The sequence below is a fragment of the Dendropsophus ebraccatus genome, chromosome 12 (assembly GCF_027789765.1).
Source record: "Dendropsophus ebraccatus isolate aDenEbr1 chromosome 12, aDenEbr1.pat, whole genome shotgun sequence".
In the NCBI taxonomy this organism is placed as follows: domain Eukaryota; kingdom Metazoa; phylum Chordata; class Amphibia; order Anura; family Hylidae; genus Dendropsophus; species Dendropsophus ebraccatus.
In genome coordinates this window covers 9,498,689-9,509,102 of record NC_091465.1, presented here as the reverse complement: position 1 = coordinate 9,509,102, position 10,414 = coordinate 9,498,689, and the positions used below count along the sequence as shown (strand labels likewise).

The window sequence follows — 10,414 nt, the reverse complement described above, 5'->3', positions numbered from 1 at the left end:
TTACCGATTATATTTCTTTTTGAAGGTCTTCTTGAAAGCCAGTTTTACCTCTTTGCTTCTCAAACCATATATGAACGGGTTCAGTAACGGGGTAATGAAAGTATATAAAAGAGCAAATATTTTGTCGTGATCCTGGGAGTAGGCGGCCGGTCTCATGTACATCAGTAGGACAGTACAGTAAAACATACACACCACAGTAAGGTGTGAACTGCAGGTGGAGAAGGTCTTATGTCGACCTGTGGAGGACGGAATCCTAAGGATCGTGCCGATGATGTATACGTAAGAGATGAGGATGGAGAGGAAAGGCGTAAGAACCACGAAGACCCCGGCCACATAGATCACGATCTCATTCAGCAAGGTGCTTACACAAGATATCCTCAGCAATGGCGTGATGTCACAGAAGAAACGGTCAATATGGTTGGAAGAGCAGAAAGTCAATCGGGTGGCCAAACCAGTATGGAGGGCCGAATTTATAAACCCTGAAAACCAGGAGAGCAGCGTTAGGTAAGCACATACGCGCTTAGTTACCAAATCCATGTAGTGAAGAGGAGAACATATGGCCACGTATCTGTCATAGGCCATGACGGCCAACAAGAAACTCTCGGATTGTCCAAAGGAAATGAAAAAAAAAAGCTGCAAGAAGCAGCCGGAGTAGGAGATGGTTCGATCGCCCAAAAGAAGAGTCAGGAGCATCTTGGGGAAAGTCACCGTGGTGTAACACATGTCCAGGAAGGAGAGGTGACTCAGGAACATGAACATTGGTGCACTGGACAGACCGACGTCCATGTGGATGGTGGTTACTAGGGCCGAGTTTCCCAGTAGAGTTAGAAGATAAATCGAGGAGAATGAAACGAATAAGAAGCACTCTACTTCAGGAACATCTGAAAACCCTTCAAGCACAAAGTAAGTGGTGAATGTTCCATTTTCCTTCCTCATATTTGGATACTTATTATTGGATACCCATAATAAATACAAGAAATCGGTTTTATTACCTTTCGAGGGGAAAAAAATTGCTTAAAGTTACTGAAAAACATTTCTGCCTACAGAAAGGTAAATGATGGATATACAGTATATCTGAATTGGTTCGGCGGCAGCACTGGGCTTACCTGGGCAAGTGCCAAGGCCCACAGCACCACAGTGCAGGGTGAGAGCTGGACACGAGAAGAGAGAGGGCAGGACCTGTAAGCGTCCTGCAGAGAGAGGAATGAAGGACCTGATCACATGACCCGCAGGTCCTCAAAACTACAGTGTGGAGATCGGCTAGACAGAGAGGAAGGGGGAGAAAACTGACCTGTAAGTGCTGTGTGTGTGTGTGTTACTAATGTGTGTTTGTGTATGTTAGTGGTGTCTCAAGTGATTGTGTATAGTGGATGGATAAGGGGCCCAAGGGCCCGCAAAAACCTGGATCCGGCCCTGTGTCCTGTTGCTGGGTCTTTGAGATCAGCTGTGCGGGAGTTTGGAAATATCCCTAGTAAATAAAAAAAAAAAATCCTACAAAAGGATTTAAAAATAGTGAAACTTCCCCAAAAGACGGTCGCTTCTTTATCGAGACCAGAATTCCTTTGACAGATGTTACTGTTAAGTTTACTGGTTATGTTGTTTGAGAGGCCCCTCCCCTGAATATCACTTCTTTAACCCCCTTAACTCACTATGACCTGCTGGTACATCATAGTGCTGCTCCATGGTGGAGGCTTGCTCCGTAGCCAGCGACCGTTCTATGCTTGCTATGAACTATTTAAAAGGATTGAACAGGATTAAAAAAAAAAAAAGAAAACAGTTTGCTTTTTTTTCCAGAAACACCGCCTCTCCTGCCCCCAGTTTGGGTGTGGGGTTTTGCAGTTCAGTTCCATTCAAGTCAATGGAGCTGAATTGTAATACCACACAACCGGGGTGACGCTGTTTTTGCAAGAATATAGCAGTGCTTTTTCTAATCCTGGATAATCCCTTTAAATGGTGCTGTCAAGACCAACAGGGGCAATTAAACACTGTAAATGTGAATATTTGGTGGCATAGTGGGACAGATGGGCTCCCCACGATTATACTTTTAGAATGTCAGTCTGAGGGATCAGTGTAATACTTTAGTATTACATTGATCCCTATGAGCAGTCGATAAGATGATCATAGAATTCAAAGGAAATACATAAAAACTAAAATATATAAAAATTAACCCCCCTGTAATAATAAATTGGGTATTGTCAACCTGAAGATCCAAAACATGTTCATTAGAAAAACATAACTGCTTTCTCCCAGAACAGCATCACACCTGTCCTCAGGTTACATGTGGTATTACAGCTCCGCCCCAGACAAGGGTGATGCTGTTTCTGGAAGAAAGCAGCTGTGTTTTTCATTTTTTTTCTAAAAAGCTAAAAAAAAGTTCATAGAAAAATAAGCGTTACAGCTTTTAGACTGGTTTTACACTGCTTTAAAAACACCAATAAAAACGCCAGCGGCCAGGTATTAGCTAGAGGTCACTGGACGTTTATGATCTACCCTTTACACACTGCATTTTTTTTTTGGTGGTGGCGTTTTATTCTCCTTCTTGACGTTTTTGAGTCTCTGTTGCAGTTTTTAAAAAATGCAGCATGCTGAGGGTTTGGTGTTTTTTTTGGCAAACTGTGGTGTTTTTCTCTCATAGACTTCAGTGGAAGTTTTCTGCTCCACTAAAAAACGCCAGAGCTTATTTGTATGGTGTTTTTTTAGTGGTGTTTTTCTGTGACGAAAACGCCACATTCTGGTCCCCAGGGGGTTAAATTAACCCTCTGTGGGCAAGACTGTGGTCAGAAGGGGGTCCAAGGATCCCGAGGAAGGGATCACTTAACCCCTTCTGTTCTGGAGCTGGTGCATTCAGGTCGTCATTTGGACCCAAACACGGACTTCAACAATGAAGTCCATGTTTGGGTCAAGACGCTGACCCCCAAAAAGTCCAAAACATATAACACATTATTCAAACACAAGGTCAAAAGCGCCAGAAAAAATGGCCAAAAAACTAAAACAAATGCCAAATAGTGTACGAAAAAATGAAAACGCAAATAGACAAAAATTACTTTGTAGATAAATCAAAATAAAACATCAGCACCCAATGACGTACAACATGCATAAAAAAAAACGAAACAAAAAAAGAAAAACAACAAAAACTTACAATGTTAGAGGTGTAGCTGGTAGATGAGGTGTTGTGTGTCAGTCCCTCCATATACGCGTGGGGTCGGCCAGGCTTGGGTTATATATGTCGCTGTGTACGTCGCCTTATATGATGGATTTTTCTCTCTCATTAGATGATTAACGTCTCTTCCCCGGAGTGATCGGCGAACGATAATTGGTTCCATCTGAAGAGATTCCCTGTAGATCAGAGGATCGTCCAAAAATATCCTGTTTGTTACTTTGTCCCGTGAGAGGCCCTGCCTGACGTGATTTAATTATATACTATATAATGAGAAATAACCAGAATGCCATATTATATTTAGTTTTTTCTTTTATTATATAATATAATTAAAAATATATATAAATAATTTTTGGTGAAAAATGAGAACTGTTGTTAATCACCGTAAGGTCACAAGTAAATTGACCTAAGATTAACTCTCCCACATTACAGAGTGCATAAACAGCCAGCCAGGGACACAATTTACATGAACCATCTTGGAAGGAAAGGGGAGACGGACAGAACAGCTCAAACAGTTTTCTGTGTCTTCAGCAGAAAGCAGTAGGCTCAGAACTTGACAGCTTCCTTTTGCTGTCAGATGTATCTAACCTATTGTGCACAGGGGACCGAGGAGGAAGATATGTCTCTTACCTCCCTCCTCTGCGCTGTTCCCATATTGTTAGCTGTGTAATCCTCAGTCCGGAGCACCGTTAGGAGCACTGCTCTGCCCCCAGACTGCCGCTCTCTCTCCTCTGCTCCATTGATTATCATTCGCAGGAGCAGGTAAGCTTGGTGCTGTGGGGATGGGGCAGTGCTCCTTATGGTGCTCCGGACTGAGGATTATACAGCTAAGAACACAGGAACAGCACCGAGTAGGGAGGTAAGACACATAACTTCCTCCTCGACATCTCCTGTGTTTTTTAGTCAGCTATCAGCAGGTTAGATTTGTCTAACCTGCTGATAGTTCCCCTTTAAGTGTTGTTTAGTTGGAGGTCCAGTTGTGTGTAGCCAACGGCCAATGATTTTTTTAGCTGATCATTTGTCAGCTGATCTTTGGCCCGATGACATGGGGTGGTTGGCCTGATGACATGGGGTGGTTGGCCTGATGACATGGGGTGGTTGGCCTGTTCAGATGATAATTGTCCCAAGGTTCAAAATACACAATTGTGAATAGTTCTGCCAAGTGAAAAAGGCGACCATGTGATTGTAATAAAAAGGTATTGTTTTGTTTTGCGGGGTGAGTTGCATTTAAAGGGAATGTGTCATCAGAAAATGACTTATTTTTGTAAATAATGTTTTATGTTAAAAATATTTTTAAAGAATTTTTGGTGACATTTTTTCCAAATTTCCATTTTTCTATCTATATAATAAAATAATCCTGATATTTTGCAGTTTTCATTCTCACCACTGGGGCTAAAACTAAGCTGAGACTTCCTGTTGTGTCTGTGGTGATAAGAAGAGGCTGCAGTAAAGTGATCTGTACAGCATTGCAGCATCATGTGACACCAGTAGAAAGAGGAGACAATAGCAGCTCCCTGTGGAATGACCTCTACACAGGTCAAAGAGCGCCCTCAGTAATGTCTCACATTCAACCCAAGAGGACAGAGTCTGTCTGTTGTTGTCTAGGTCCTGCTGTAAAGCATGTCACTAAATGCTGTTAAAAACAGCTCAGGCAATATGGCCGCCCCCATAACAACGTACAAATAGTGAAATAAAAAAAATTACAGTCAGAAAATAAAAACAGATTGGAATAAAAGAACAAATTTAGTATCTGACTCTAATTAGTAAGAGAAAATTTAGGTGACACATTCCCTTTAAAGGGGTTGTCCAGGATTAGAAAATGGCTGCTTTCTGATACAGCTCCACTCTTGTCCTCAGGCTGGGTGCGGGGGTTTTGTAATTCAGTTCTATTGAAGTAAATGGAGGTGAATCGGATTAACTTCCACAACCTGAGGACAGGGGTGACGCTGTTTCTGCAAGAAAGTAGCTGTGTTTTTTGTAATCCTGGATAATCCCTTTAAATTTCCATAAGAGGAGGAAATACTTTGCATATTGCAGAATAAAGAGCACAACTTCCCGGTTATTGCTCTCAGGTCTGTTAGAAGTGAGCAGAGCTGTAAAGTGCTATAAACACAAGAACATAAATATAAGTGTAACATTGTGGAGCGGGAATGACGCCATTTTATGGACCATTCAGTGTATGGAGAAGCTTTACTCTGCGGATCACTGCAATCACCGGGATTTATAGAGCTCTTTAGTTTTTGTTGAGTCTTAAAAAATAATAAAATCTAGAAGAAGGATTGCTCTGTATCACCATATTCTGCTGCTTTTGTTTTCCTGTGTATGGTTTTTTTTGTGCAGTATGAGCGGTAGTGTTTATTTGTGCCACTTTGAACATCCAGTTTTATCAATTTTATTTCATTTGGAAAGAGAGGAGACAAAAAGCCGTATCTGCTGTCTATGAAGCAGGATCAGCGTATATGTCCAATGTCAGGACGGAGATAACTCCTGTGCAGTGTGAGGTGCGGCCTCCATGGATCCCACAGATGATCGATCAGACTGAGATCTGGGGAATCTGGAGGACGAGTCACCATCTTGATCTTTGTCATGTTCCTTATTTCTGAACAATGTCTGCAGTGTGGCCCCCAGGGCATTATTTGCTGTCATTAGGGGGTCCTTCTGCATGAAGGGAGGGACTTTGTAGACAATGGTTAGGTAGGTGGTACATGTCACATGATGCCAGGACCCAAGGTCTCCAGCAAAACATTGCCCACCACACTGCCCCCGCCGCCATCTTGTCTTCTTCCCATAGTGCAGCCTAGTGCCATCTATTCCCCAGGTAAGTAATGTACATGGACCCGGCCATCCACATGATGGAGAACGTGACCCATCAGACCAGATGCCTTCCTCCATTGCTCCATGCTTCAGTCCTGATGTCCATTGTAGACGCATGGATCAGAATCCAACCTCGTACACAACAAGCTGCCATGTCTTGGGTGATCTGACATCTTTATATCATAGCCAGCAGGAGATTTGTCATCAGTTTGCTTTACAGCAGCTCTTCTGTGAGATCAGACCAGGCAACTAGCCTTCACCCCCCCCCCCCCACATGTGGTGTCCCACCACTGGTGTTGCTATTGGTTACACCCTTCGCAAAGGTCTGTACTTAAAAGTGTAAGTGGTAATGTAGCAGTAACAAAGTTTTACAACTAGATGTCGTCGTTACACACTCACTTCTCACCCACTCACAGCACGGTTTACATATGCTGTAGGAAGGAAGTCACATGGGTAGAGGAAGTGTGAGGTCTTTTTGCCTTGGATTTTGTAGACGAAGGACACAAGATAGGACGCTCCCTACAGCAGTCAAGTTGGGCCCTGGCTCCTGCCAGGTCCCCAGTCTGTAGTGTGTAGTCTAGACGTTGAGCAGAGCACATGTATATGCGAGACCTAGACACAGTTTTCCCTCAAGCAACCCTATTACACTCTATGCAGTGTTAAGTCACTACTAGAGAGGACAAGTCAGGGATCATCTGAACCCATGCCGTGGACATCGTAACATAGTGCAGGACAGTATCCACAAGAAGTCAAGGAACTGATCCAGATTGAACAAAGTTGCTAGAAGCCTAAGCACTTTATCTCCCAACCTGGGTGTAATCAGAGAACTCTGACCACTCTGCTCAACCCAGGGAACAAGGTCTGGGGCTTGTGTCACCCTCTAGGACGGGTATCCTGACACTGGTAGGCAATAGGTGCTGCAAAGACCAAAGAGTCAAAACACAGGCACAAGTATTCTTTCTACTTTCAAGTATTCTATTTATTCTACCTCTAAAGTTCCCCAGGGGGCTTCTAATTACTGTAAATGAAAATTAAAAAAAGTGTTTTTATTAATAGAAAACCCCCCGACTAATAAAAGTTTGAATAACCCCCCTTTTCTCATGTTATAAATAAAAATAAATAAAAAAATAAACATATTTAGTATCGCCGAATGCATATTCGCCTGAACTATTAAATTATGACTTCCCTTATATCATACGGTAAATGGCATAAGCGCAAAAAAATTCCAAAGTTCAAAATTGTGCATTTTTTGTTGCATCAAATCCAGAATAATTGTGAGAAAAAGCGATCAAAAAGCCGCATATACGCAAGTAAGATACCGATAGAAAGTACGGATCATGGTGCAAAAAATGACACCCCACATAGCCTCATAGACCAAAGGATAAAAGCGCTATAAGGCTAGGAATAGAGCAGTTTTAAGGGACATTTAGTATTTTTTAAAAGGTTTTAATTTTTTAAAAGCTGTCAAATAAAATAAAAGTCATGCTAGTTGCATCTCGTTGTAATCGTATTGACTTGAGGAACATAGGTAACAAGTCAGTTTTACCATAGGGCGCATGGCGTAAACCCCAAACCACCCCAAATAAGAAATATTGCGTTTTATTTTCAATTTCACCGCACATATAATTTCTTTCTGGTTTCGCAGCATATTTTATGCAAAAATTAAGTCTATCATTGCAAAGTACAATTAATGGCGCAAAAAATAAGGGCTTATGTGGGTCTGTAGGTAAAAAAATGCAAGTGCTATGGCCTTTTAAACACGAGGAGGAAAAAATGAAAACGCAAAAAACGAAAATTGGCCCGGGAGGGAAGGGGTTAAACCAAGGTACCACTGTATATATATGTAAACTAATATATAATAATAGGAACAAAAATAGTAAATGATACAAAGTCGTATTTTATATAGCATAAATTATATGAATATTATAATATTCAGGTTGGGTTCACATTATGTTATTTTCATCCGTTTAAAAAAAAAGATGGATGAAAAAAATGATGGAAAAATGGACTCCCCATATATATATTATATATATATATATCAGATCAAAACACATCCGTTTTTTTTAACGTACACAAAAAAACGTGGTTGGCCACATTTTTGTGTACGTTAAAAAAAAATACTGATGTGTTTTGATCCGGGTTTTTTTCTATAATGGAAGTCCATTTTTCCATCTGTTTTTCATCCATTTTTTTTTTTTTACAGATGGAAAAAACATAGTGTGACCCCAACTTTACTTGTTTTATATACAAACCTTGTGAAATGGGGTGAAAAAATTGAATAGTGATATTGCTAAGGCCAAAATGGAAAAAAAAGGAAAGTAATAGAAAAAAAAAAAGATAAAACATAACACAATGTAATAACTAAAACAGAAATAACAATTGATAAAATCTACTAAAATTATGTTTTTGTGCTTTGAAAGGACAAAGTAGCTTTGATCATACATTTTTGGGGGCATTTAGGATCCTAGACATAAACCTGGTACTTGTAACGGGTATATACAGACGCCGGCTCCTCCTGACTGGTCGTTCTTGTGATTTTTGAATTGAACTCATAGATTTGGTTATTAGAATGATCACATTATATGCAGTCTGTGTTTATACTGAATTTATTCTACATTTTTGTGCTTTTTTTAAAATTAAATCACGTTTTTCATTTATATTTCGACCTCGGGCTGTGGGTTCTATCCTCGGTCGGACCTTCATAACAATTTATATATCCTTTTCATCTAAATGTCATTGGTTCTTTACAGAAGGGATTTCCCCCTTTCTCTTTATTTTCATTTCTCATTGTTGATATTTTTGAATTAATTTTTCCTGCCTTGACTTTGAATATTTTTTGCATGACCTCCTTGACCTCATTATTCTTCAAGCTATAAATGATGGGGTTGAGTAACGGAACTGTCCACCGGCAATGAATAGCTGGAGGTGAGGTGGAAGTAGACAAACATGGCGGACCCATAGAAGAGACTGACCACTGTCAAGTGAGATCCACAGGTGGAGAACGCCTTACTTCTGCCTTCCGAAGATGGAATCTGAAGAATGGTCCTGAGGATCAGGGTGTAAGAGACAAAAGTCAGCAGGAAAGGACTCAGGCTGAAGAGTCCTCCAACACCAAACAGCACAATCTCATTGAGATAAGTTACTGAACATGAAAGCTTTAGCAGAGAAAGGATTTCACAGAAGAAGCTGTCAATGGTCCTGGGTTGGCAGAAGGACAACCGGAAGGTAAAAAAGGTATGGACAGAAGACTGGAGGAAACCAACCAACCATGGTGCCGCGGCAAAGGCCGTGCATGCCGAGCTGCTCATAGTTTCAATGTAATGTAGAGGGTCACATATGGCCAAATATCGGTCATATGCCATGACAGCCAAGAGGGCACACTCAGTACTCTCCAGGGACGTGAAGATGAACAGTTGGGTGACACAACCGGCATACGAGATTGATTGTTCTTTGGTGATGTTGACCAGCATTTTGGGAATGGTAGCGCACGTATTACAGATATCCAAGAAGGAGAGATGACCGATGAAGAAGTACATGGGGGTGTGAAGGTGCAGGTTCAGGCAGATGATCAGGATCGTGAGGGTGTTACCTAGTATGGTGAGAAGGTAGAGAAAAAGGAAGACCAGGAACAGCGCCATCCCCTGGTTCTGAAAATATGAAAATCCCAACAAAATGAAACCCCGGTCCGAACTGTCATTTTGCTGTATCATCTCACCAAAGGCGATCTAGAAGGAAGGGATCAATAAAAGTGAATGGTAAAAGTATGAAGTGAACTGAAGGGATCAACTGTACATGATAAGAATTGTACTTGGGCATGTGGGCCCCTTTGTATCCACTAGTAATAAGATGGGTGGGGGGGGGGGGGGGGCTAACCACAGCGCATGCCCTTTCTGGACTACAAGATGCCCAGGGCTTATGGCTGAAAATCAAACCCAGATCAATAAGGAGGTTGTCCCTGAAAAATTGACTTTTTCCCTATCTAAAAGAGATCGTGGGTGGATCGCCCTTTGCACCCCTCACTGATCTCTGTATTTTTGTTATAAATACAGCAGAGGGCACGACATCCAACCCGTGGTTCTATTTTTTCCTATAGAGCCACCAGAAAGAGCTGAGTATGCAGTCATCTACCTTACTTGGCTCCCTCCGGTGGCTCCATAGAGAATGAATAAAGTTGCGGGTCATGTGCCGTACCCATGACTGTATTCACAACAAAGAAGACGGGGCCCGATACAGAGATCGGTGGGAGGTACGGAGGTCAGACCATCCACAATCTGTTACTTTTCCGCTATCCTGTGGTTAGTTATTTTTTTTGGGACAACCTCTTTTAATAGCTGGTACAAGGTTCTCTGATATGCTGGGTTTGGTTTTTGACAAATCTCACTACATTTTTTTCATCCACTTTTGCACAAAAATGTACCTGACCCTATTTTTGTGTATGTTATA

The 10,414-nt window shown here is 41.5% G+C and overlaps 1 protein-coding gene and 1 pseudogene across 1 annotated transcript; both read right to left on the bottom strand.

The window, feature by feature from the left end:
* Window positions 1-936, bottom strand: LOC138768619 (olfactory receptor 5B21-like). The gene has a single exon (XM_069946571.1). It carries the CDS (start codon window positions 934-936, stop codon window positions 1-3), a length of 936 nt encoding a protein of 311 aa, XP_069802672.1.
* A 7,757-nt stretch (window positions 937-8,693) lies between these two features.
* Window positions 8,694-9,649, bottom strand: LOC138768618 (olfactory receptor 5V1-like; annotated as a pseudogene).
* Between the last annotated feature and the right edge of the window lie 765 nt (window positions 9,650-10,414).